Source organism: Suillus bovinus (genome assembly GCF_016758785.1).
Source record: "Suillus bovinus strain UH-Sbo-P2 chromosome Unknown EDB93scaffold_8, whole genome shotgun sequence".
In the NCBI taxonomy this organism is placed as follows: Eukaryota; Fungi; Basidiomycota; class Agaricomycetes; order Boletales; family Suillaceae; genus Suillus; species Suillus bovinus.
The window spans coordinates 165,087-190,535 of NW_024542064.1; the positions used below are offsets into that span (position 1 = coordinate 165,087).

Genomic DNA, 25,449 nt, shown 5'->3' on the forward strand with positions numbered 1-25,449 from the left:
TGGTGCAGGGGCGTGTGCTGGGTTGCCGTGGGCTGCAGCAGGAGGCATCGCGGCCGTATGAGCACCGCGGGACTGCTGAGGAGCTGCAGGCTTAGCAGCTGGACGAGAGGAACGTGAAGAACGCTGTGAAAAGAAAGAAAAAATTGAGCTCACGGCAAAATACAACTAGTTGAGATGTCTTACAGGCATGATGATTGAGATGGCGGTTAAGAGCAAGGATGCCTTCGGGTGGAACTGGATGGAATTTTTTACCGGCGAAGCGAACCTTTTATATCTATCTTGCCCGGCTCGAACACACGCGTCCCCGGCTGCCGAGTTTGTTCGCACAAGTTCGCACGCATAGATTCCAGTGACATCCTTTTTGAGAAATCGACATCGAAATTTAAAGTCTTTGCTCAAGTTCAAAGCTCTGTTACACGACAAGTTACAGCAGCAGGGGCGACGGTGATAGCGACGATGAAGGTGCCGCGTGTTTCCTTCGGGTCTCAATTGAAGAAGAGGTGTTTATTCTCTCCACAACGCTCGTTCTCGGTTTTAAAATCTGCTACCCGAACGGCCCCTGCCCCTTCAACGTCCAAGGCTCCTACCAGTGGGCAAGGGTCTGCCACAACCTCCTCCAATGTCTCAAGAAAATCTGCGACTAAGAATGAGAAGAAAGCGAAAAGGGCTCTCCCTGCTACAGACAGCACGGAGGCACAGCTCAAACAAATAGAAAGCATGATGAGCATGGCAAATACGTCGAACCTGTTTCCAACCATGGATATGTGGGGTACTAAGCTAGTGACTCTCGGTGTGTATTATTCCCTATAGAAGGATAAGTCGAACTCAATTTGTCACCCATTCAGACGTTGAAATACCGCGCGACGCTCCACTGCGTATGCTTTTCACAAACCCAGTCGCGTTTTGGCATGCGAAACAGCACAATTTCTCCAATTGGTTGAAGAACACGTTCAGGTTCGCGTCTAATGATCCATGCTTTCTTTGCCCCTCTAAGCGTCCTTTGCACCTTATGCAGCATGTATACCATCGCCAAAGCTCGCGCTTTTACGGGAGTAGATTGTGATTTTCGATTCAGTCACTTGTTCCTACCACGCACATGGCGTCAACTAGGCAATGTAACCTCACATTCTTCAACATCCTGGCTAGCACCAATGCGACGCATTGCGATGGATAACTATCTGGCTATGGGCCGTGCCATAGCTGAGTGCGTGTATTTGTTTACTGCCCCCCATTATATTTAATTATATCAACAGTAAGGATGAAGCCACCCTGAAGGCACTGACAACAGCCGACCATGCCACCAAGGTGAACAAGATTGTTCGTACTCGTAAACCTAGCGAGGTTTGGCAATGGAAGGTTTTAAACGACGTTTCAGATAAAGCCCTATTTCAAGAGAAAAGCTGTAAGTACCGACGTTATGATCTCTGAATTTTTTTTGATTCACAATAATTTAGTATCCCGTCCACTTGCCACATCACCAGGAGCTACCATCGTATCTATCCGTTCTGGTGAGGTTTATATTGCGAAGGAACCCCCGAAGCGCGGCAACCGACTGGTGATACATGCACTAATTAAGTTTGAGACTACGCAGGTAAGTGTCTCTCCAGTATGCGTAAATTGTATACGAACTGACGCTGCTCCAGGAATTCAAGGTGTTCACCAAGCAGGGCCAGCCAGTAGAGGCTAAATCTACGAAACCTCATGCTGTCGTGGAATATCTTGTTCTCGAGAAAGTGGGTTGGTATGACAATACGTGGCAGGTGCGAGACCAAATCTACAAGTAAACGGGTGCTGGATGGCGGTTATAATGGGAGTTGTGATTAAATCTCTGTCAGATCTCATTTTGTGGAATTGCTATGTAGTGATTGCCTACGGTCGTGCGACAGGCTACGAAAAGTGCGATTACCATAATCGTTTTCAATCAGGAACGCATAATTGTACTTACCACAGACTTCAGATAATTTCAGTCGTGACCGTGACAGTATTGGACACGGTGGTATTCGTACGAGCAACAGGAAGCATGCCGTTGCACGGTAGAATTGACAGCATGCCGGTACCTGCCCGGTGAATAACAGACTCGGAATGCATCCTGCTGCCAGTGGAGTCCAGACAGATTCGATTACATAATCTTGTGACCTGAATTGGCGGGGGAATTCTTTCAGTTTGCTAAATCACCTCAGCACCTGATGGCAAGATACGATGTCACCGCTGGGCTCTCGGTCAAAGTCTGGGATTCCAGCACAGGCATATTGCTCACAACACTGGAAGATAGCGCCTAGCGTGAACCTTGGTTTGAAAATCACTTATACCAATATCAGCAAATTCGACATTGTCACGGTGATGTGGACAGAAACTGCCAGTGCTGTTTTCAATCATACAGTATGGCCGTGCCACTATGGAGCCTCGAAACCAATCAGCTCACCACTCTATCATGAAAACACAATGTATTTCCTGACCCTTTCTGTAGATCACAACGGGAAGTTCTGTATCAATATGTCGTCAGTTGGGTGATTATGCGGCCATTCATCCCCATCCTATCGGTCACATCTTAACCACAGTCCAGCACCCCGCCAATGCTCCTATTGCTGCTCCAAACCTCGTATAGTAACTGAGCGTGACACTTGACCTCAGTTTCTCCACAGACAATATGAACCGGAATTTCGGGGATCTGCCAATTCGAGGTCCCGTGCACAGCAGGAAAGCCTGTACGTTTTTTTTTCCTTCTCAAGTCTTCTGAGCCTTTATTACCAGCCCCTTGCAAAATTATTATGCCAGAAAGTTCATTCCGCCCACCCAAAATTCATATCACTCAGCAACATAGCGCAGTGACTCAGGCTGGGACAATGGAAATAGTCTCGCATCCTCATATCACCTTCAGACATCCTGGATGGCGCGCACGTTTCATGGTCCGTATTTGCTGCATGACAATTTAGCACACTAACGGTCAACATTAGGAAGCAACCTTTTGGGCGGTCCAACCGTAGGTAGTGGCCCTGTGGCCGACTTATAACTTCACAAGTTCACATGCGTACGCCTCATGAGCGCGATGACGATCAGCCTTTCAACAACTTCTCTTTCAAGTTCGCAACCTTTGCGGACAGTCGTGATGTGGAATTTTCAAGAACTCTGGTACGATCTGCTGTTTTAAATTCTACATCGTAGTTGTGCAACTATACATTGACTTCGTCATTTCCATATGTAATATTCCCCCCGAAAGCCAACAAAAAATGACCGGGGCTGGCTCTCGCCACTCATACATGCCTTATAAATGAACACTTTACAGGTGGTTTATCATAGCACGATCATCCATTCTTCAGGCAACTTTGTCCTTTCAGAACACCACCAGGGACTTCTCTATATCCCACCCCATATTTTGGAGTCCAGGCTTAACGGCATGCGTTATCATAGCATCAGGACCGCACGCCAGGATGAGTCCATGCTCAGAGTGCCGAGGCATGTGCTCCGACAATAATACATCATTGATTCGCCCAACGCTGTATGGCCACTCCTCAGGAGCAACACTGAGCGCGTAGTGCAACTTGAAACGTCCCTTGCCATGCAATGCGAAGAGTAGGTCGAGTTCTTCTCTACAGAGGATATCCTGCTCAGTTTTGTTTGCACTGACCACCCACACCCGGGTCTCGCTTTCCGCGTTCTGGAGGATACTGCGAAGCACTTGGAGGATCGGCGTTATCCCTGCATAATTTTCTTCAGTTTCGCACAATTTTAACGATATCGCAATCGAAGTCGTACCGCTTCCGCCGCAAATCATGCCGACTTCCTTGATGGACCTCTTTATTCCCTTCCACAATGCAATACTTGGCCCATCCCACATGAAGGACCCTAACGGCCCTTTGAGTTCCACGCTATCTCCGATACGCAGTTGATGGAGGCCGGTGGTCATCTTCCCTCCAATGGGCATCAAAGCGGAAGGAAGATACAATCTAATGAAGAAGTCAGTCAAGCTGTGAAAAGCATGTGATGGAGAATATGGACTTGATGAGAAAGTCGATGAAGCCTGCTGTGCCTTGTTGCGATACTGGAGTATACGCTCTCTGTACCATCTCCCCGGTATCCTGCCGACGTAAGCGGACGAAAACATGCTGTCCAACTGGCAGACCGAGCAGCTGATCTCTTTTTGGCAAGGCGAAACGATACAGGTAAGAATCGTGGTTGATCTGCTTGATGGTACACAATTTGACCTCTTTCCATCTGCTGCGCTCTAGAAATATTTCATCCGACTGCGTTGTAATGGGTTCTTCTTTGGTTAAACTGGTTACGAGGGTACCAATATGGTGCTGCAGAAAGGTCATAATCTAATGTTCTGCAGGTAAATCACGAGGACTCACCTCAGCCAATTTTTGTTTGCCTTCCGCAGAATGTATGGCGAAGAAGTCTTCAGACGCATCTTCACCAGCCACAAGCAACATAGAGTCACCGCCTCCCGGATGGTCCTCTAGAAATGGAGTTCCATCGTAAACCTCACCATTGACGACAAACCATGGTTGCTGTCGATCTTGCGCCTTGAACTCTTCCAAGGTGATCTTCCTGCTTATCCCAGGCTTGGTCAAACAGACCTCATCGGAGCCTTGCTTTGGAGCACGTGGTGCGAGGTCCCGTCCCTTTTCGCCGAAGACGGGCTTTGTAATATCCTCCCCGGCCACTTTCATGCGCTGATTTACCACTATCAGCATTTGTTCTCTGGAACCAGAAATCGAGTATCACCTCCATCCATCCTGCATGCCCTGTCTCAGCAAGCGTTGGATGCTCAAATTGCAAAACAAATTTCCCGTCGTCGTCGACGGTTCTATGAACAGCAACGCGAAACCACCTACCAGCAGCTCACAGCAGGAACCAAAATGTCATGTTTTATGAAAACGTACCAGTTGTTCATCATGCCAAGTGCGTGCCAATACCTGTTGACAGTTGATGTTAATGGGCCCATACGATACGATCCTGCCTTACATGTCTCTTGGTTGTAACGCGAGGCCTTCATCCATAGCTCTAACCATCAACGCATCACAGCTCGCGAGAGCGTCATGCGAGACATCAAATGTCCAGAAGCACCAACAGCTACACGGGATCTGAGCATTTTTTACAGCAGCGGTAATGCTCACTGCTCACAATGACGTATCACGCTCTGTTGCATCAAGAGTTCCGTAAAATGGGTCTTGGTGACGCATTTCTCTGAATTTGTCCTCGGGATACTCGCTTTTCGACACACTATTAGAGATGTCGATTGTGAAGCATGTATACGTACATGTTGCCCAATGTCCATGTCTCCCCTTGGTCAAGCGAAACTTCGACACGGGTCACCCTGCGGCCTCCACCTGAATATGCATATCCTCGGATGGGATATGATGCGATTATGCCATTTTCATCTGGTGTCCTATTGATATAGAGCTTCTCATTGTGATCGGGTTTCGCAATGACGCTATTGACGTTGAGATCGCTGAAGACTGTTGTTAAACATGTGATACACAAGAGAGAAAAATCAAACCAACTTGATCAAATATCTGATATATCTGGTGAGTGGACTTACTACGGAACGCCAGAGCACTCAGACTAACCTTGGATCATACCACCAATGCTTCTCAGCACGGGCTTGGTCAGGCATGAGGTGCGTTGGCAGCAGTTTGTTGTCCTATGCAACGTTAATGCAATTCGTCCTCGAGGATAAGTGATCGACACGTACCCAAAAGTGCAACTACGTGAACGAAATCATCAGTCGACGCTTATTTGATTTGTACAAGAACTGGCATACGTGGTGCTGGCTTTCACGATCACTTATTTCGATCCGTTTCAGCCACTATGGGATACCTAATCGATTATGGGCTCCTTGTCATTGGACAATAACTTACCTTCACAGACCGTCCACCAATCTGACCCGGCACAATGACACGCACAGGAAAACCATGGTCAGGCTCCAACGGTAAACCGTTCATTGCCCAAGCTAATGTAGAAGAAGGTCAGGAGGAATCATGACACTGTAAACGATTCGAATTACAGATGAGCATGCCCTTGTCCTTATTGGAAGCCCATGACAGTCGCTGCGATGTTCCATAGGGCCCGTTCGGGAGGTTGTCTCCACCGTCAAAGACAACGTATTTGGCTTGTCTACGAAGTGGTCTCACATAATCCAATACATCGGCCAGATACACGCCCGTCCAAAGAGCTGTTGATACTTGATATTGATGTTAGTGAGAACTTCTTTGAATTAGCACGAACCGACACCTCACCTCCTGCTGCTCCCCAGCTGAAGCCAAGTGTCTTCTGCACAGCATTCTGTTCTCTCCGCCTGTTGCCGGCGCATACAAGAGTTACAGGAAGGCTAACAACGGGGAACTTTTCTTGAAGCTCTTGCAGAGTAAATGTAACCTCTCGCTCCACCAGACCATGTACGCGAATTGTCCAGTTGGCAGCCATCTCGTAATTGACCTGTGGCACTGCACCATGATTACGCACGAAATGCAAGTGAGCTGGAGTCAAGAATCCCTGCAAAGACGCCCTCAGTCCCGTGCATGACATCGCAAACAAGATACCTACGCTCTCAAATAAAGCACCGAGTCGCGGTTCGCTGTTGAAAGGATGTTTTCCCGTCAGTCGTACGAGCTCTGGATTCTGACCGCGGAGAATCTCATCAAAATCATGCAGATATCATTGGTTTACCATCCTTACACGGTTGATCCAGTTATCTGGTGTCTCGAGATCCTGGTGAATGTAAATGTCAAATTAACGTTAAGCACTGAAATCTCAAGCAGAACCTGTTCAGCCACTTTCGTCGGAGTAGCATTGATTGGCAGCTGTGGAAAGCACTGTGGAAGTTGGGGACCATTCCTCTCGGGCGCGTTCAGAGACGCGGGATAGGACGGCTTAGATAGACTATCCTGAAATTTCTGATAGATGGGATTTGGGGAGTGTGCTAAGGACATGAAAGCAATAGACGGAGTGATTGAATGGGCTAGGTGAGTTGTTGGTCGATTCGGGTAGAAGCAGCCAGATGCTTTATAAGGGTCATACTCATACTGTCTCTGACAAGTGCACCTCGGAAAATACACTATCCCGTGGCTATCATGGTCCTTTCAAATGCAACCGGTCGGTCCAGACACCGATGAGACTCCAAACCATCGGCGTGCGTAGAGTCTCATACTACACGACCAATCGTACGTTGGGTAATTGACGAAAACCAATTTGAATGTGTATAATATACATGTAACATATACTTACGTATACAGGGTCTGGTACATGCTGATAATTTTTCAATTTCCATATATCTGAGGACGATCTAATTACAGTACAATCACTAAGTCCTGTATAGTAGAGTAAATGCCGCCTCATGTGTTTCACCCAGTATCTCTCTTTTGCAAATGACACTAAGGGCTACGAGAGGCAATGGAATGGTTTCTCACATACCACATTGTCACAAGAAACATGTAGCTAGAAACATCTGTATAGCGTTGCGGGAGACGAAAGGAAAATGTTGTGAGTACGCGCAAAGCAGGTAATTTGCCACCATGCCGGAAGAATTTTCAATGTCTGATCATTGTTTGTTTCAAGTATTGCAATTTATTTTATTTTATTCAACGTATGCCTTAGTTTCATTCTACCACTGGTTTGACTGCATATCGAGACCTGCGTTCGCACCGGACCCCAGCAAGGACGAGATGATATTCACAGGTAGCAATAGGGATTCCTTCACAGTCGGGGGGAGTTGTAAGTGATGCCGCGTTGTCATGGTAAGCCTGAGTGCAATGAGTCTCTTGTGCCTGGGCCCTTACCAGCTCAACTTCTTGGCAAGCGCCGACAAAAGCAGTGTCACAGGTAGCGCGCGGCTGGAAGGCTTCTGGAACATGGTGCCACTTACTTAGTAGTGTGTATTCGTATGTGAATACGCTCATTTTTCTCTAGCGCTGTACTACCGTGGTCTTTTTGTTTCAGGTGGGTACTATGTGCTTGGCGTGCTACCAGTCTGCCTGAAAAGCTGCGTGAGGGGTGGATATGCATTTGACGGGGTGTTAGTATCCAATATCCGCGCTGAAGGTATGTCTGAGCCCGCGAAGAGGACAGTCCATGTGTGTACTTGTTCTTTTATCTAAAAGTGAGAGACGCACAATACTCTGATGATTGTTTGGACCATTGGTAGATTTGGACCGATTTGAATGCGATGGCCCTGCCCAGACTCCCTTCTGAGTCCTGTGAATTGTGTTAAATTTCAGGAGTGCAAGCGAGGTAACAAGATACTGAGAATATACGATAACGACTAATTCGACGCATGCTGTGTGGGGTTTAGAAATAACACAGGAGACATGTTCGGTAATGTGATGATACAAGGCAAAAATTGATGGTCAATCACGATAAGTACTGAATTTTAGGTACTATAAGGTTGTAAGCGGAAGACGCCAATTATGCATGGACTTGAAACGGTCGGAAGCAGAAGTGCAGTTCCCGCTCAAATTGTGCATGAAATTTCTGGATTAAACGTGTGTTCAGTGTGATGACTGTCTATCAGTAGCACTTATTCCAACTTATGATCCCGCCAGGCTTGGCAATCAGTGAGAAGGTCACCGGAACCTATGCAAGGTATAGAAAACCCACCCTTGGCAGCGGCGCGCCAGTCTCACGATCTATCGGGTGGGGTTTCTATGTCGCAGGAAATCCATTCGTGAGGTATGCCTCGCTATGGAGGTTCCCTGTAATTGCCGCAAGAGGTGCACGCCTTTTCCTTTGTGTATTGTCTCCATACTCCCAGAGGCATGCGAGGGTAGGCACCAACATGCGAGGCCGTGCACCCTCGCTGTTTAAAATAGTTGATTTATACGTTTTACAACAAATGTTTGTTTGAAATTTGGTGAATCTCACTACGATGGCGCGAGAGGCAATACATTTGACATGAAAGGCACACTATCCGTTACGGTCTATTCGTGACGAGCCACCATTTCGTGATTTTTGTGCACAGCACTCAATTTCAAAGTAATTACTTAGCCACTTTACTGGGTATGTTCTATACACTGTGCTAACATATTCTAAGCGAAACAAAACAAATCCCAGTCTGTTGGGAACTGGTAGAGATCGCATTTTCAGTAAGGGCTCCGTTAAAAACTACCCACGGAGTTAACGATACCGACAACTTACACGTGCGTCGACTTCAGCCAACAACTTCAGCTGTAATCAAAGCAGGATTAACGTCTTGAAGCTTAATTTCGACGGTCTTGGAAGTCACGTGTTACATACATACTATTTACGATGCCCGACGAATGCGTGATAAATGTTAATGAATGCCTGCTATAATTCCATTGCTTGAATTTTTCTTGACCTCATTTAATTGTAGGGTAGATTCTGAATTTCCCGGAGTGGGCCACAACACTTACACGCCATTATGTATATAATATTTTGCGGGACATTTTTTTGCACGGCATTTACTTTGGATAAATAAAGTTTATTGAAATTTGAGCCAATATATGTTGAAAAAACTTCGAATATTTTATACATTTATTTATCCAAAGTACAAATGTCTAATTTATTGCTGAGGTAAAACTCCGAAACCGCCGGTGTGTGATACTGTACATGTCTAGAATCTGCACAGATCACCTCAGTTGGCATGCCACGGTCCACCTATGGAGCCTTTGCTCTTATCTTTTGATGGCCTTCCTGCTAAGACTCTGTGACCGTGTAAGTCGACTCGGATAATCACATGGCAAAATGTTCAGGGTACCTTCCTCGAGGCACGACCGACTCTTTGTCACGCACCACTAGGACAGCATCGACAACCGTATCAATATGTATTTGTTCCCGTCCCTGGTGTTTTCTGGAAGTATGTCTCTTACTTGGCACTGTTGGACCTATGTCTTAGCTTACTGCTAGCAGAGTTTGAAATAAACCTGTTCAAGAGGCTCACCCTCTATTTAAGATCTTGCAATTCGTCCTTCAACACTGTATTCGGTCGACTGCATCCATGCCTGCTCCGACACATTTTAGCATTAAAAATGCTTGGTATGCTAGCCTACGCTACCCAGTGATCAATCCCACCAACCGCAAATGCTCCACGGTCCCTATTTTCTCGCTGAACAATCAGTACTCTAAAAATTTCCACCTGTACGTTTCTCCAGACTGCGTATGCGGTGTCATATCTTACTAGTGGCCATGCAGGTCGTGGCTTGGATTCTTTGTCGCTTTGTGAATGAGATTTACTATGAGATGTTTCGTGCGCTGAACGTGTTTTGTTTATACAGTTTGTCGTGGTTTGCGTTCTCCCCTCTCATTCCAGATGTCATCAAGACTGATTTGAAGTTGACATCTGAGCAAGTCGGTACGTAGCTTATGCGGTGTCAGTTATAATCTGAAACTTTGTTCAGGGAATTCAAATATTGTTTCGCTGTGCGCCACTCTCATTGTACGCCTTATATCAGGCCCGCTCGTCGATCGTGAGTACATATCAACACCTATGTAGCACTTCATCTATATGATCTTGCAGGATATGGGCCTCGCAAAGTGATGGCGGGTCTCCTCATTATTGGGGCGATTCCTTCTGGTCTTGCTGGAACCGTATCAACTGCAAGTGGTCTTTACATTGTCCGTTTCTTCATTGGAATTCTCGGCGGCACATTTGTCTCTTGTCAAGCATGGATCACTGTTTTCTTTGACAAGAACGTCGTTGGCAGAGGTAAAACTGTGTTTAAACATCCAATTTGCTGAGTATCCTAACACAGCCGAATTCACAGCGAATGCCTTAGGCGGAGGCTGGGGAAATTCGGGCGGCGGCTTCACATTCATCATCATGATCGCTCTCTTCAATCAATTGCTTGCTGACGGTATGAACCCGCACGTGGCCTGGCGGGTGGCATTTGCAATTGTTCCTGTCCCCATTCTCCTTTCTGTTGCTGCTGCCGTTCTAATTTTTGGCACCGACCACCCCGCGGGCAAATGGAGTGATCGATATACTGCTGTTGCCACTGCACTTCCTGCATCAGACAATGAAACGGGCATCATCAATAGCAAAGATTCAGAAACAAAGTCTAGTGATGATATCGAGGCTGAAGAAAATGACATCAAGGTCACTGTCACGGCTATAAGTCAGTGCTTGTCATTCTCCTTTTTGATTTTGCTCGTTCATTTAACCGCATATTATAGACTCGGCTTCAGAATTGGACGCTGCTGTCAACAAACCACTTTCCCTGAACATGGCGTACGAAATCATCTTAAACCCGCTGACCTGGCTGCCCTCGTTAGCTTATATGGCAACTTTCGGCTACGAGCTAGCTATTGATGCCAACCTGGCTAACGTTCTGTATACCCTGCTCACATCTCCCACTTTTGGGCAGACCAAAGCTGGCTATGTAAATCTTCTTAAATACTCACTACCAACTATTGATGAAAGCTTAATTAGATCGCAGGCATCTACGGTCTCCTTAACGTGGTCTCCCGGCCGCTTGGTCAGTCACTTTCTTCGCAAGCTAAGCTATCTCCTCATCTAATTATAGGCGGATATTTCGGAGACCTCATATATGTCAAATTTGGTGTAAGTGCCATTGACATCGTGCATAAGGCTTGTTTGAAGAAGCTCTGCAGGTGCCTGGCAAGAAGTACCTGACCATCGCTTGTGGAGTCGCTCAAGGGCTTCTATCGCTTGGTCTTGGTCTTTACATTGATAACCACTCTCATCCATCCCGTGAGTTCGGACCATAATCTATTACTGATCGTCTGACAGCAACAACATCAGTCACGGTCATTGTTGTGATTTTTGTCATTCTCGCAATCTTCAACGAGGTCGCCAATGGAGTCAACTTTTCCCTTGTTCCACATTGCAACCCCAGTCCGTGTTCAATATACTAAATTCACAATTTTCATAACTGATCCTGTTCTAGACTCCAATGGATTCATGGTCAGTGTTACATCGCTTGGTGTATGGTAATGGCACAAAGATTTGAACTTCTCTAGAGCGGAATTGTAGGCGCCATGGGAAATCTTGGAGGGATACTCTTCGCAATTATCTTTCGCTTTGAGCCATCTCCTCCTGGCAAGGCATTTTGGATTTCTGGCATCATCACGGTTGTAAGTAAAAGACATGCTTATCTTGTGCAATGTGTACTGAGATGACACCCCAGGGCATAAATATTATTCTCTGTATCATCCGTGTACCTCGTGTTTGAACAAAGTGATCTTTGGTGCCTAATAGATTTTCTTTTCTTTTCTTCTGACAGAACCTTTCTTTGAGAAATGTGTTTCTGTCTGTTCATATCATCCAACCACATGAGACTGTAGACTGGTGACCAGCCCGTCTAATGCAAGCCGTCGATAGACGGACTGGTAAATCTGGGTTTGAATGCACGCTTTGGAGCCGTCACATGACCCGTAGCCAATCCGAAAACTAAAATTTTGTTGAGAATATTCGAGATATTGAAATTAATAGTGGTACTCAAAATAGGTTTTGAAAACTCGCCTAACTCGCTTAACACACTTTCAACTCTCGGCAACAAGCATTTCAGAAACATCAGGAAAAGCCTCCCGAGACAAATTATGTTAAATCACACTAACGATCAATAATTTCTGATTATTATCAGAAATTATCAGCCTTAGGAAGATTATGGCGCATAGAAGTACTTTTTTACCCCCTTGAGAATAATGTATAATTGTCAATAATTAGTTGATATCACAAGCAATCATTGTGAATTTCAGAAAGAATATGTGTGATAACGATGTGCAAATCATGCATTTCAGATGGTGTTACAAGAAAAAAAATAGCATTTGATTAAAAGACGTATACAAAGTAACTAGAAACATGTGGACCAAGCTGCCAGAGACCAGGGTATATGAAAAGGAGTGATCAACAAATCTGCACTATTTACAGATCAGCGCCATACTAGAAGTTAATCCTCACCCATGCCATCAAGGTCCAGTAGCACCAACACCTTTCGATGCTCATCAGCCTGATTATCGCCACCCTTTTGTTTCAAGGCCCTGCCAGTAGTGTCAATACCCAAGTCAAAGTAGCACCATGCACACCAGTGAAACTTACTCTACAGATTCATAGATGTCTGCCATCATGGAGTGAAACTTCTTAGGTGCAACCTTCTTCAAGTCCTCAAGGAACAGGATCGACACACTCACAGCCTGTGAACGGTGGGCGACGACTTGGATCAGCATGGCTAGGGGTTGAATGAGGATCAACACACTCACATGCTGTGGATGGCGGGCGACGACTTGGATCAGCATGGCTTGAGCTCGATTGAGGATCGACACACTCACTTCCTGCGAATGGTGGGCAACACCTTTGATCAGCATGGCTCAAGCTCAAAGGAGGATTGACACACTCACATGATGTGGTGGTGGTGGAAGAATGTGAGTGAAAAAAAAATTGGAACCATGTGATAAACAAGTGTGAGAGTAAATAAGCACAAATATTCAACAAGTGCTCTTTGTTTATTTGTTTACACATGTTGTCCTTGTTGACATCAGATATCACCAAGTCCGTCAAACTGTCCTACTACATGGATGGCCGTTTTGAGCGAATTGCAAGCATTGACATGTTGACGCTCAAAATAGGGCCTTTGTAAGCGGTCATATGAAGATTCACCTGCACCGGTGTGCCTCTATCCTACTGAAGCACATGTCCAAGTTTGCCCCAGTCAAAAGGACCTGACCTGAGAATCGGCACCTGCACTCTCTTCTTCTCTGCGCCCATCTTCTTTGCCCGTTGCTCTCTCGTTTTTTCGCATGCACGCACCTCCCTTTCTACTACTTCTAGCGTGTTTTTGGTCTGTATCAGTGTTTCCTTTCGGACCCTCCGGTCTACGTACTTTTTGGACTCGACACACTCCGAGGGTTTGTCTCTGTCGATCCAAAATACTCTCCAAGCACAAGCTGCTTTATTTCAGTCCGTGCGCATCAACATATAGGTGCGCAATCTTCGAAAAGATCCTCAGATTCTTCTTGCCTTGTGCCTTTTGCAGTTTTCTTTTCCCTCTTCCCACAACTCGAGACTAACCTTTTCATGCTCAGAAGGTTTGGTTTTTTCTCTGCACTCAGCTTGTCCTCAACCTCTTGTTGGCTCCAAACACTGTGCTCAATAATAGATACACTTTTTGTATATTCAAGTAATTCTCAATATTTTGTGATATTCACATTGTACATTATCGTCTTCTAGCGATTTTATTCCTAATTCTTGTAATTAGATAGAATTATCTGAATCACAACTTTTTGTGAAAATTATAACATTTTTTTCCTCAGGAGGGTTTTCCTGATGAAGCTCAGCCGATGAAGGTCAGACTGGCATGGTAAGGCGGAGCTTGAAATCTTCATGCCTCCTGCTTGTCATTCTGCATGCCTTAGAGCAAACACTCTCATTTGTTTGAGAAAAATGGACGACCAATGGCCTCACTCAAAAACAGCCAAGGAATCAACTGGACCCCAGTTTGCTGTCCAGTGGCACAATGATCATGAACTTACTGATGTGCTAGTGAACTATCTAAGTACTCGCCCTACTAATTGCAAGATCTTGTTTTATTCAGACAGCAAAAAGCCCATGGCTGCTACTGGTGCTGATAGTCCCCTGGGCTCAGACAAGGGGAAAATTTATGGTGGTCTCACCAAGATCATCTTCACAGATCACCCCAAGTATGGTGCCACATACTTGTCTAATCCTAAAAAATTCTGTGATGCTATTGGCAGTTGCATTAACATGTACGTCCTTTCATTTTTTTGTTCCATCAATAGAAATACTAAAATTCACGCAGTTTCAGGAATAAATACAAGAAGGTGAAAGTGATGTTTGGCAGCACAGGTGCTGGCGTGATGCCAGCTGAAGGGAGTCAGGCAAAAAACTTAATGGGTGAGTCCTCAGTCTCAATTCTTTTGTTATCAGCTGATTTATTGCTATAGATGTGGCAATTTTGGAGCTGCCGTGGTACAAAGATCTAGATACCATTTGGCACTCCAATCTATCCATGGCCGCAACCACCCACTCCTCAAAACCTGGCGTTGATCATGCTGGTGCCCTATATACCCTTGTTTAGCCACATGGTGGGGCTGGTCCCTCCACTCACTTTGGCACTACTCAGCAGTTGTCACATCCCCCCAACACTCAGCAGTACTTGCATCCCCCCAGTGCTCAGCAATCACATTCCCCCATACCTCCTAACATGCATGTATTTGCCAGCAGCCAGTATCCGCCACCTGCGCTGCACCAATCCCCTCCTGCTTCATCCTATCCCTCCTCCTGCGCTATGTCCCCCAATATCCATCTTCCTGGCCTTCCGTCAGATGACAATGATGCCAACAATTGGGATCTTTCCAAGGACAATGGCATGATGCTCGATGATGATGCAATCATGCTTGACAACACTTCCCCAGTTGTGGGGAAGAAGCATCAGCTCCCCTCAATGCCATCTCCTCCTCCCAACCTCCCAGAACCATTTGATATGCTGTTGAAAAAATTGGTGTCAGCCTACCATAGCTGTTTGGCATTCAGGGTGCAGAAGGCCTTGAGCCGTGAGGGCCACTGCAGGCTGCCATTGGAAATATTGTGCAGTGCATCAACACCATTGTTGAAAATGCGCAACACTACCTTGGTGTCAGACTTCCATATGTCCCTGACACCTGAGACCTCCATTCCGCATAGTGCTGGCAGCTCAAAGAAGAAGGCAACATCAGATGTGTCATAGTAGGTGGACCAGGTCAGGGATGAGATTGAGAGCATGCACTTGGACACAATGTTGCGCCATGACAGCAAACACCTCCACTTCCTCGCAAAACTCAAGGTCAAAAGTGAGCATAATCAGGACACTAAAAAATACAAATGGCTCCATTCCACCCACGAGTACGAAACCTCCCAAGCCGCTGTCACCCATCAGTGCATGCAAGAGGATAAAGCCACTGAGATTCGCCTTCGTAAGATGGACATTCACATCCACCAAGCACATTTGGAGGTCCTTGACAAGGAAGCGGAGACTTTGCGACTCAAAATTCAATTCCACCAAATGGTGCAGGCCAGCAAGGTGGCATCAGATGGAGGAGTTGGGTGAGCCATCTCATTGTATTTGTCATCATTATCTCATTGTCTCTGGTTGTTGCTGCTCATTGTGATTTGCCTTTGTTGTTGCTCATGGTCTCTTACTTGCTGATGTTGTCACTATGCTTTATGCTTGCCTTTGTTGTTGTTACTGTCATTGTTATGTTTGTTTTCTTTTGCTGTACAAGTGTATTTGTAGTAGTACATATCTATGCAAGTACTATTGTTGTCATCCTTCCTTATATTGAGCATTTGAGTGAGGACTGTCAAAAAGTGCATCCATCAGCCTTGCTTGAGCAGCTTGTCCTGGAGTGCCCTCATAAGTCCTGTCACCAACAACTTCTTCATCATCTGGATACTCAACCTCTTGATCAATGCAATCTTCCCCTTCTTCATGAGCTCACTTTAGAGAGCTCTCATATGTCCCATCCCTCTTGCGACACTCAATTTCAAAGCAAATAATCATGTTGTGGAGGATGATGCGGCACTTGATCTACTGCACAGCGAACTCAAGGTCTTTCTCAGCCTGAATTCTGAACCGGAGCTCTTGAAGGGACTGGAACTGTCCCTTCAAAACAGCAAATGTGTGTTTAACATGAACACAGATCTAAAAAAATTCGATTCACTGAAATATAAACCTCCAAAAAAATACCTTAGAGAAATGATAATTAAAGGACTTCTGATCCTTTGTCAACCTCCCATTGCAAGGCTTCTTAAAAGGAGCAATACACCATGGCTCCAGTGGGTATGCACTGTCTGCCCAAACCCAATGGCCACCAGGGAGAAGGCCAGCATGCTCTTCATAAAGACAAGTGGATTGAAAAGCAAATGCATTGTGGACACTCCCGGGATGACCCAGAGCATAATCAACAATGAGAAGATTATGTGGTAAAATGACTGCCTAGAATTAATTTAATTTTTGCACATGAAGATTTTTTTAAAAAAATACCTGGCAGCCAAGGGAATATTTAGATTTCCTATCATAAAATGTCTCACCAAAGTAACCAGGTCTGGTGAAAAAATTCATAGTTGAGCCATTGATTGCGAGAAAGGTACATGACTCAGCAAATTTGCGAGCCAGATCAGCATCCTCAGAATTATCTGCTGGGAAGCAGATAAACTGATTATGAGCATCAAGCACCACAATCATTACACAATTAGTGCAATTAACTATGGATCCAACACTCACACCTGCCCATTGAGCAACATCTTCAAGAGTAATGGCATTTCTGTAGTGGCCTGCTCGATTCAAAATAATAGCCAATTGAATGGAGACAGAGAGCTGGGGATTGTTGGACTGGTTTTGGAAGATGGGATGATCAGAGATAAAATCAAGGACATCATCAAAGATCTTGGGATTAACATGAAGTTTCTGCTGAAACAAGTGAGGGTGGTGTTTTTTATAATGAACCAGCATGTGAAGCTGAGGTGCTCATATGGGAGGCTCATCAGGCTTCTGGAGTATGCGAGCCCTCTTAGCCTCATCACAAAGAGCATTAATGGTGTCGTGGAGGCGGTCATGGAGGCAGTGTAGCAATGGTTGCGGCATTGGGCTCAAAACCACGTATTTCCATACTCACATCAACACCTGAAACATATGCGCACATGTCTGACACACTTTCGCACATGTCTGAGCCACCCCGTATTGGATCCGGCACATCGGACCTTCAGACATTGCATCGGCCGATCGCACTTTGCGTGCACTTGTCCATCCCATGTCCTGTCCATCCCATGTCCTGTCCATCCGAACTAGCCTCACTAGGTGCGTAGTTATTCCCGTGCACATTTTCTGACATTTGTACCGCATTATTACATGTCTGCAGCACCTCATGTCTTATTACATAGGACATTGGACCTGAAATATATCGCTACTATCTTCACCTGTAGTTTTCCGAATTTCTACGTACTTACTTAAATACTCTGTAGTGACCCGTAGCAATGATCATCCAGTAGTTAGGAGCTGTTTCCTGACTCTGCGGATCACCCAGAATATTCTCGTAGTTCTTAGTTGCATTGCAAAATATTACCATTCGTTCACTGTCATACTCCGTCACTCATTATACTCGCGCATACCGCTCGCAACCTGACACTCGTTATAAAGTTTCCGACTCATTATTGTGAAGTCAGAAAGTCCGAAATCTCAGACATCGCACTTTGGCTTCGGACATTGGATAAGTACCTTCAGACATCGTTTCGCACCATCAGACATTTTGTTATTTGCATTACTGACACATTTTTACTACTAATACCAATTAGCAATCCCTTTAGGATTGAACACACTTGCACTGCAAGTATAGCAGACTAGGTCATGCTAAGATCTACCTAAATATTTGTTGTCTAGGTAGTACGATTTCTGCTGAGCCCAGCAGGAATCAGCTTTCTACAGCAGCATGCACATGGCATCCACCCTATGCATCGCTGGTGAGTCAACAGGATACAGGCAACTTGCAGAATCTCAGGCCTCCCATAGCCTCATTTACGATGTGCATCAGATTTGTACAGCAGTGTACTGTAGCGTTTTGACCTTAGGTTCATGGGAATATATGCACTGCATTATGTAACGGCTTCATGACATGTTCATCGACCTTTGCAATGTGCGACAAACCTAATTTAGGTTCATCCAAGGCTCCAAAGTTATGCATCAAGGACCTCCAAGTTGCAAGTTCGGTCATCAATGTCCTCGCTTAGTACTCTAGGATTTGCACTTCTGTGAGTCGTCAATGCTTGCCATCAATGTCCTCGCTTAGTGCTCTAGGAGTTGCACTTCTGTTGTGACTTCAGATCTGCCTAGGCCGCTTTGAATAATATAAACATTACTGCCAGGTATGTTTCCTGCAATTTGGTTTTTCACTGTTACTCATCATGTTTCCTCATAGTGATCTAGTTCTCAGATTCCTGCCTGTCTTGCAGGATCACCATCACCTGTTGACACCACCCCCTTACTTTGCATCTTTTATCCCTCTTCCCGATCTCTCAATATCAGCCCTGGTCAACTTTACAGTACTTCCTGGTTTTGATCCAGCACTTGTGGGACTTGATGTTCATCGGTTTTTTTCTTCAATCGAATGCACCACTTGTGATGTTGCTAGTGACTTCCTTGAGCACTCCATCCCACCACTTGCCCTGTCATCTCAACTCTTGGACGAGTTCAACCAGGCTTTGCTTGACGGAGCAAAGTCTGTTTGTGACCCTTGTTTTTCAGGCAATTTGCCATGCTGGGTACTTACCTATTGGCACAACTTAGGCCATGCTGTTGCCTCCCAGGAAAAATAGTCAATGGCATGTCATTGGTTGGCACAGCATGGCCATGATAGTGGGGACAAAGAACTTTTGCTTGCTGTCAACAAGACATCCTGTGCTTTGCAGACTCTGGGTTGGAATATGGACCTGCATGGTCCTGCGGCATTTCTTCAAACATCAGATCTTGCTGACTTTCTTGCCTCAATGCCAATGAAGGGTCGCTTTGTTGATGCCATGGTTAACGGGATTTCCCGCCAAATTCAGCTTGATTTGCAGCTCCTCAAATCAACTGTTGTTGAGGAGCTGACATTCACTTCAACCCTGCACTATGAGCCGAAGCAGTGGTCTCAGTACATGTTTGACAGGGGCTTCACAAGGCTATGTCAACTTGGTGACTCGTTAAGTAATGGAGAGCTTGAATACATTATATTTCCCATTAATATCAATGGTGCACACTGGACAGTCTTTTTGGTGGATGCGAAGGCGGGAGAGATATGCTATGGTGATTCTTTGGACTGGCCATGGCCAAATACAGATGTTGATCGCATTCAGCAATGGCTACACGAGCATGGCTTTAGAACTTTTTCGAAAGGTGCAATACTTCCCCATGGTCTTTAACAGGATGTATACTCCTGTGCAATTGCCATGATTAACACTATACACCACAAACTCTATGGTACTCCTCTATTCACAAATGAGAAAAGAGACCTGCTTCGCATTCAGGAGCTTATCTTCCTGCTCCATGCTCACTTTTCTGAAGACAAATCAAAAGCTGCTTCAGATTATTCTCCATCATCACCTACTTCATCTCTCGTATTGTTTCAGTCTCACTCACCATCCACGGCACCTATTGTGCCTCCAGTGCAATCCCCTATCAATGTGGATATCCTGCAACCCTGGGTCATCACATCACATCCAAAAATTACACTCAACTATCGCATTTCATCGTCAGAGCCCAAAACAGGGCTCCTAAAGCACTTCAAAATTGTTTCATGCAAGGATTATCTTGCAGATATCCATCAGTGTGACCTTGTGTGTCAAGACAAACAGCATGACAACAATTTCTCAGCAGCACTCAACAAAGTGGAGCAGAGAAAAGGCTCTATGACAGAGACTGCCAGTGTGCACATCATGCTTGTACAAAAGAGGTACGTCTGATGCTAATGTCACTGATAAAATATGGATGTTGACCATGCTGGCAGTTAAAGCAGTCAGCAAAGCCTGTCGGCAATGCTACTGATACATTATTGCTCCAACCGAGTCTGTCTCTTGCAGAGCTCACATGGCCCCATTGTTCTATCAAAGAGGACCTTTGAACAAAGAAGCTGTCAAACAGTGGTCGGAAACGAGTGCATGATCCTGTTGATGCCCAATGTGTTAACTGGCAGAGCCCCATCTTTTGGCCAACAATTCTCAGAGCAGTGAGTCTCAGTGCTGGCCCATCAATGGTTCCCCATACCATTTGTTATCATCTGCGACAACTCGATCCATGCTGTCAAGCTCTTACACCCCAAGTACTTGGTCGTTGGATTGACTGCAATGGGTCATGTCCTAGATGGAAAGATGCTGTTGTGGAACATGCGAAGCGGGGCAATCTGGCATCAAGTACCATCACACAAACGAATATCCTCACACCCTATCCCAATGTCATCAAGAAAATTGTGCACCAAATACAAACTCTTCGTCAGGTCAGTGTTGCACTCAGCACTGCTCGTTGTTGGGGTATCATTGTTGGTATTCTCCATCATGAGTTGCCTAACATTTTCTCGACAGCAGCAAAAGATGGCTCCATGTTCAAATGCTCTGACTCATGGGTAAAGGCATTCCTGTATGATTACCTGCAGTATACCATCCGCCATGGAACACGCGTAGCACAAAAGTTACCCCCAAATGTTAATGATGTCTGCCGACAGCAGTTTCTTTGACTCTCTCTGACAATCCGCAACGATGTCATCCCATATCCGGAGTTTCTAGTCAATATTGACCAGACTAATGTCATTTACCAGCCCACAAAGGGCTGTACATATGAGCACATTGGCTCGAAACAAGTGGCTATAAGGTAGACCTCAAGCAGTTCCATCCTATGTCATGTGACAAAGCGTGACAATTGCATGTAATTTGGCCATTAATCAACAACTAAGCAAGAGGCTTAATGGCTACACAAAAAATCTTGAAATTAAGAATTAGAATTTTTCGCTTTTCCTGTTTGATTGTATGAGCTCAGATGATGATGTTCTGGTATTTTGGGTGTTAACTGGCTTACAGCCGAAGCAGCAAAACATGACAAACAGTCTGCTGACAACCTAATAAGTCTACTACTGACAGTGCGCTAAGGTTCTATGGCCTTCAAGAATCCATCGCAGCTCAAGCGCCTTCAAAAAACATGGAGTGGCAATTTAGAGAAAGCTTGAGCAAAGAAGCAACAAAAGTTCACCATGTCAAAGATAATGAAAGTGTGAGCTGCACAATTACACTTCTCAACTGGTCATTGCACATAACTTTATCTATTCAATTCCTACTACTTAATCACATTTCCACTATATTCCTACCTGTACTAGTCGCACATAATTGTGCTCGTTAGCATAGCTCTTTCAGCAACTTGGCATTGACCTTATCCTAGCTTATCCTTCAACTGTCACAGTCGGTCACAATCACATGACATTTGATGGAACTGTTTGAGGTCTACCTTAGTTGGCCAGGAGGAAAAATGTGCTTTTATGCTTCTTGTTAGGATATCTGCAGCTGGCAATCTCCTTCCATTTCATATTGTTCATGACAAAAAATCGAAATGTTCGCTACCATCCCCCAATGCACCATGTTACAATGAAGCACTCGAGTTAAAATTTCAGTTCATGTTCTCAAACACAGACACATACTGGGCCACCTTTGAGACCATGTGTACATATGTCACTGGGATTCTTGTACCATTCTGGATCAAGAAGAAACAGCAGCAAGGGGTTCCACTCAAACAGCCATGCATTCTTTAGCTCGATTGTTGGTCAGTTCATTGCTCTGTTGCATTCCGAACATGGCTCGACATCAACTATAAATTGATCTGTTACTGGTCTGTCCCTGCAGGCACAACTGGTGTTACACAGCCTTGCGATGTTGACATCCAACGCCCCCTCAAGCTTGCTATCAAAGAATTACAACATGAAGACATTGTTGCGGAAACCTTGACTCAACTGACAGCTGATAGGACTGCTGATGAAATTTGACTTGATGTCACAAAAGGAACACTCTGTGATTGGTCTGTGTGCTGGGTTGTCGATAGGGATTAGCATGGGTATACCCCGGGGTATATGCATTGACACCCGCACCCACACCCACCAATATACCCACACCCATACCAGGGGTGTGGGTTTTCACGTGGGTACTGAAGATAGACACCCATACCCGTACCCATGGAGGGTATGCCTGGGGGTGTCATTGAATTAGTACTATGAAAACAGCGATTGTAGCTACCCTAACTGTATTTGGTCCCATCCTTCCTCAAGTTCTAGCTCCTCGTCACCTACAACATCCGCGAGGTTGCTAACAGCTAAAATGTCTTCGTTCTTCACCAGACCCAGCTGGCTCCAGTAACTCAAGCACAAGAGGGCATGAGTGGACTGCACATTTAAGCGAGAATGGACATGCAACAGGATGAGGTGGCCATGGCTGAAGAGCCGTTCAACATCTACTGAAGTAGCTGTGATCAATGTTAGAAATCATTCAAAACAAGTAGGTTGCTTTTACCTTCTTTGGCCGTGTGCTGTCCACACTGGCACTGTCATCATTCTTTCTCTTTTTTGATTTGGCCTTGAGCTTCTCGTCAAGTGCAGCCTTGGCTTTCCCAGTTAGTTTGGTAATCCGTTTAGTGGCAGAATGGAAGGGGTTTGGCTGCATGACAGTAGGATGTGTTCGTGATTTAGAGTTTAGAGTTAGAGCTTGCAATACTATTTGTATGTCTTTGGAGCTTTGGAGTTGGTAAAATATATATCTGCTTACTAAACCCACACCCACAACATACCCACACCCACAACCCATGTGGGTTTCATATACCCATGCTAATCCCTAGTTGTCGAGGCATACAAGCTCATCAACAAACCTGACATTGTGCAAAAAGTGTGTTCTATTCTCACTGATCAATATTATCAAGCACTGATGTGGAGGGCAGGCTTTCTCGCTCTGCAAGGCTGGTAATACTCCATTCAACCTCTCTTTCGAGAGCCTTGCAAGTGTTGAAGCATGCCGGGTGCTTTATGACCTTCCCCAAACAGATCCAGAGATGTGGCAGAGTATTCAGCCTCACCAAAAACAAGCTGACAATGGTGCAGAAGGTGATGCTGACACCAATTTGGATGAAGACCATGTTGCCGATGTTGATGAACAGCCTGGTGATGAAGTCCCATTGTCACTCCTGCTGGAGTTCATCGCATCAGGCAAGGATTGTGTACCTGACGGGTACATCACTGATGCAAATGGGTCACTTCACATTGATACAGCTGCTGACATGTTCGAAGAAGTTGTTGTCACTGGGGAACCTGAGGTCTTCGGGAGAGGAAAGCAGAGGTGTCCATACGAGCAGCATTAGTATAGGTTATAGGTCATATTTTCTACAAAAATTGCATACGAACATAATGTCACAAACTTAGGTTCGTCCACCCATTTTTTGTGTAGCTGTCACAAAAAATAGGTTCAGTTCGTCAGGCTAGTGACATTGTGATGAACCTAATGTCAAAACACTACAGTAATGGTAATGGCACGATAACCTAGACTTAAAGTGGCCAACATGAGAAGGCTGCGAGGCTGAAGGGCAGGGCATTCCATACTTTTGTTAAGAATTTGCACATGGTACAGCCTGTCCTACTGTCCAAAATTCAGAGTCTGCCAAATGGAGTGTTACATAAATTCAGCCAGACTCCAAACCAGTCGGCAGGTGTGTAAGAGTCTCATACTGTAACTTAGTGTCACAAACCAAACATGTACAACATTATTTCAAACAGCACAACTTTGGACTCTACACACCTAGCTGACTGGCAAAACTTGTAGTGGCGCGAGGTTTGTTAGTATTTGTCCCACCGAAAAAGCCTTCCGAACGCACTGACACATACTATCGGCTTCAGTCAACCGCTGGTTCAGACACTTTGCAATATCTCACTCAACTTTGCTTCACATCATATTCTGTTTGACCACATATCATTATACACTTATAATACACTACTGAGAAGTAGAATAATTGAAATTGGTTGAGAAATGATTGAGATCCTTGTTCAGGTGTGACAGAGCTGAAGATCACGTCTGCTTGTCACCAAGCCGAGTCTGCCATAGCGGAGTTTCAGATCACTATTGGTGCACCCGGTGCTGGATTTTCTGCATTGTGCAAAGCATTGCACAAGTGTTGCACACATTAATATTCAAGATGTGTCCCACTCAGCAAGGACTCCATGCCTAATATCAATACTACTACTAGTAGTCATACAGTGTTGTACCCTGCACCACACTTTGGCTTTGGCTCATTGCTCCCAGTCCCACTGCCATCTGCAGGACTCAAAACACGTGTTGTATACTCCTCCTTCAAGTTTACAATATCATCACACTTGTCAGCTAATATCATGTCCTGTGGATCTTACACATCAGCAGCACCATTTACTCACTCTTTTGCAGCACCTTATTTTGTATCACACTGTCCCAGTCATCTACATAGTTCCTACAGCCCCTCATAAAATTTTACCAGTTCATAGTAATGCACATGCACATTCAATAAAATGTTTTGAATTATTCAACTTGGAGTAATGATTGTTATGAGGCCTATGCGCTGATACTGGATGCTGAGCGGAGCTTGTTTTGGCAGATGTGACATTGTGTGACTGTCCGAACCAGCGGCAACTTGACTGAAGGTGTGGTAACCAATAGTATGTGTCAGCATGTTCAGAAGGCTTTTTGGTGGGACAAATACTAACAAACCTCGCACCACTACAAGTTTTGTCAGTCAGCTGGGTGTGTAGAGTCCAAAGTTGCGCTGTTTGAAATAATGTTGTACATGTTTGGTTTGTGGCACTAAGTTACAGTATGAGACTCTTACACACCCACTGACAGGCTCCTTCCCAGCCCCCGATTCAAGTGTGGAGGGGCAATATCTGACTGAGGGTTTGATAAGTCACATGATACAAGAAAAATTCAAACCCAGCATAACCTTATTCCCCTCACACTCTCACCGGGGG

The 25,449-nt window shown here is 45.2% G+C and overlaps 10 protein-coding genes across 10 annotated transcripts; 6 read left to right on the top strand and 4 right to left on the bottom strand.

Moving 5' to 3' along the window:
* Positions 1 to 343: 343 nt before the first annotated feature.
* EDB93DRAFT_1125461 (uncharacterized protein) lies at positions 344 to 2,142 on the top strand. The gene is made up of 7 exons (XM_041448716.1): positions 344 to 790; positions 846 to 954; positions 1,016 to 1,204; positions 1,254 to 1,402; positions 1,455 to 1,591; positions 1,644 to 1,896; positions 1,958 to 2,142. The coding sequence occupies exons 1-6, from the start codon at positions 457 to 459 to the stop codon at positions 1,782 to 1,784; spliced, it is 1,059 nt and encodes a 352-aa protein (XP_041311095.1). The 5' UTR covers positions 344 to 456; the 3' UTR covers positions 1,785 to 1,896; positions 1,958 to 2,142.
* An 812-nt stretch (positions 2,143 to 2,954) lies between these two features.
* EDB93DRAFT_866595 (uncharacterized protein) lies at positions 2,955 to 6,993 on the bottom strand. Its single transcript, XM_041457753.1, has 19 exons — positions 6,765 to 6,993; positions 6,679 to 6,711; positions 6,547 to 6,621; positions 6,240 to 6,495; positions 6,008 to 6,184; positions 5,862 to 5,953; positions 5,765 to 5,809; positions 5,696 to 5,707; positions 5,571 to 5,644; positions 5,505 to 5,516; positions 5,261 to 5,452; positions 5,125 to 5,211; positions 4,966 to 5,073; positions 4,884 to 4,916; positions 4,726 to 4,831; positions 4,350 to 4,673; positions 3,997 to 4,298; positions 3,754 to 3,944; positions 2,955 to 3,696 (listed from the first exon to the last, which is right to left on the bottom strand). Exons 1-19 carry the CDS (start codon positions 6,930 to 6,932, stop codon positions 3,332 to 3,334), a joined length of 2,652 nt encoding a protein of 883 aa, XP_041311096.1. The 5' UTR covers positions 6,933 to 6,993; the 3' UTR covers positions 2,955 to 3,331.
* Positions 6,994 to 7,336: 343 nt separating this feature from the next.
* EDB93DRAFT_1101196 (uncharacterized protein) lies at positions 7,337 to 9,340 on the top strand (the record flags this gene model as incomplete). Its single annotated transcript, XM_041447077.1, has 9 exons — positions 7,337 to 7,433; positions 7,456 to 7,482; positions 7,597 to 7,713; positions 7,909 to 7,938; positions 7,969 to 8,040; positions 8,541 to 8,667; positions 8,957 to 8,994; positions 9,049 to 9,134; positions 9,329 to 9,340. The coding sequence occupies 9 exons, from the start codon at positions 7,337 to 7,339 to the stop codon at positions 9,338 to 9,340; spliced, it is 606 nt and encodes a 201-aa protein (XP_041311097.1).
* Positions 9,341 to 9,952: 612 nt separating this feature from the next.
* On the top strand, positions 9,953 to 12,146 carry EDB93DRAFT_1078974 (major facilitator superfamily domain-containing protein; the record flags this gene model as incomplete). Its single annotated transcript, XM_041445419.1, has 14 exons — positions 9,953 to 10,092; positions 10,147 to 10,173; positions 10,230 to 10,306; positions 10,353 to 10,421; positions 10,472 to 10,660; positions 10,719 to 11,069; positions 11,128 to 11,333; positions 11,384 to 11,429; positions 11,478 to 11,515; positions 11,566 to 11,665; positions 11,717 to 11,809; positions 11,862 to 11,878; positions 11,935 to 12,048; positions 12,102 to 12,146. 14 exons carry the CDS (start codon positions 9,953 to 9,955, stop codon positions 12,144 to 12,146), a joined length of 1,512 nt encoding a protein of 503 aa, XP_041311098.1.
* Positions 12,147 to 12,863: 717 nt separating this feature from the next.
* EDB93DRAFT_1246952 (uncharacterized protein) lies at positions 12,864 to 13,278 on the bottom strand (the record flags this gene model as incomplete). Its single annotated transcript, XM_041452517.1, has 3 exons — positions 12,864 to 12,954; positions 13,013 to 13,107; positions 13,174 to 13,278. The coding sequence occupies 3 exons, from the start codon at positions 13,276 to 13,278 to the stop codon at positions 12,864 to 12,866; spliced, it is 291 nt and encodes a 96-aa protein (XP_041311099.1).
* Positions 13,279 to 14,518: 1,240 nt separating this feature from the next.
* On the top strand, positions 14,519 to 16,016 carry EDB93DRAFT_1246953 (uncharacterized protein; the record flags this gene model as incomplete). Its single annotated transcript, XM_041452518.1, has 5 exons — positions 14,519 to 14,676; positions 14,730 to 14,824; positions 14,875 to 15,002; positions 15,054 to 15,655; positions 15,722 to 16,016. The coding sequence occupies 5 exons, from the start codon at positions 14,519 to 14,521 to the stop codon at positions 16,014 to 16,016; spliced, it is 1,278 nt and encodes a 425-aa protein (XP_041311100.1).
* A 924-nt stretch (positions 16,017 to 16,940) lies between these two features.
* On the bottom strand, positions 16,941 to 17,420 carry EDB93DRAFT_1079210 (uncharacterized protein; the record flags this gene model as incomplete). The annotated part of the gene is made up of 1 exon (XM_041445441.1): positions 16,941 to 17,420. The coding sequence occupies one exon, from the start codon at positions 17,418 to 17,420 to the stop codon at positions 16,941 to 16,943; it is 480 nt and encodes a 159-aa protein (XP_041311101.1).
* Positions 17,421 to 18,865: 1,445 nt separating this feature from the next.
* On the top strand, positions 18,866 to 19,861 carry EDB93DRAFT_1246954 (uncharacterized protein; the record flags this gene model as incomplete). The annotated part of the gene is made up of 3 exons (XM_041452519.1): positions 18,866 to 19,183; positions 19,248 to 19,316; positions 19,370 to 19,861. The coding sequence occupies 3 exons, from the start codon at positions 18,866 to 18,868 to the stop codon at positions 19,859 to 19,861; spliced, it is 879 nt and encodes a 292-aa protein (XP_041311102.1).
* Positions 19,862 to 22,704: 2,843 nt separating this feature from the next.
* On the bottom strand, positions 22,705 to 22,941 carry EDB93DRAFT_1079064 (uncharacterized protein; the record flags this gene model as incomplete). The annotated part of the gene is made up of 1 exon (XM_041445426.1): positions 22,705 to 22,941. A coding segment is annotated over one exon (237 nt), but the record flags the coding sequence as incomplete, so codon positions are not given.
* A 572-nt stretch (positions 22,942 to 23,513) lies between these two features.
* On the top strand, positions 23,514 to 24,639 carry EDB93DRAFT_1101201 (uncharacterized protein; the record flags this gene model as incomplete). Its single annotated transcript, XM_041447078.1, has 4 exons — positions 23,514 to 23,797; positions 24,010 to 24,164; positions 24,278 to 24,286; positions 24,503 to 24,639. The coding sequence occupies 4 exons, from the start codon at positions 23,514 to 23,516 to the stop codon at positions 24,637 to 24,639; spliced, it is 585 nt and encodes a 194-aa protein (XP_041311104.1).
* Positions 24,640 to 25,449: the final 810 nt, after the last annotated feature.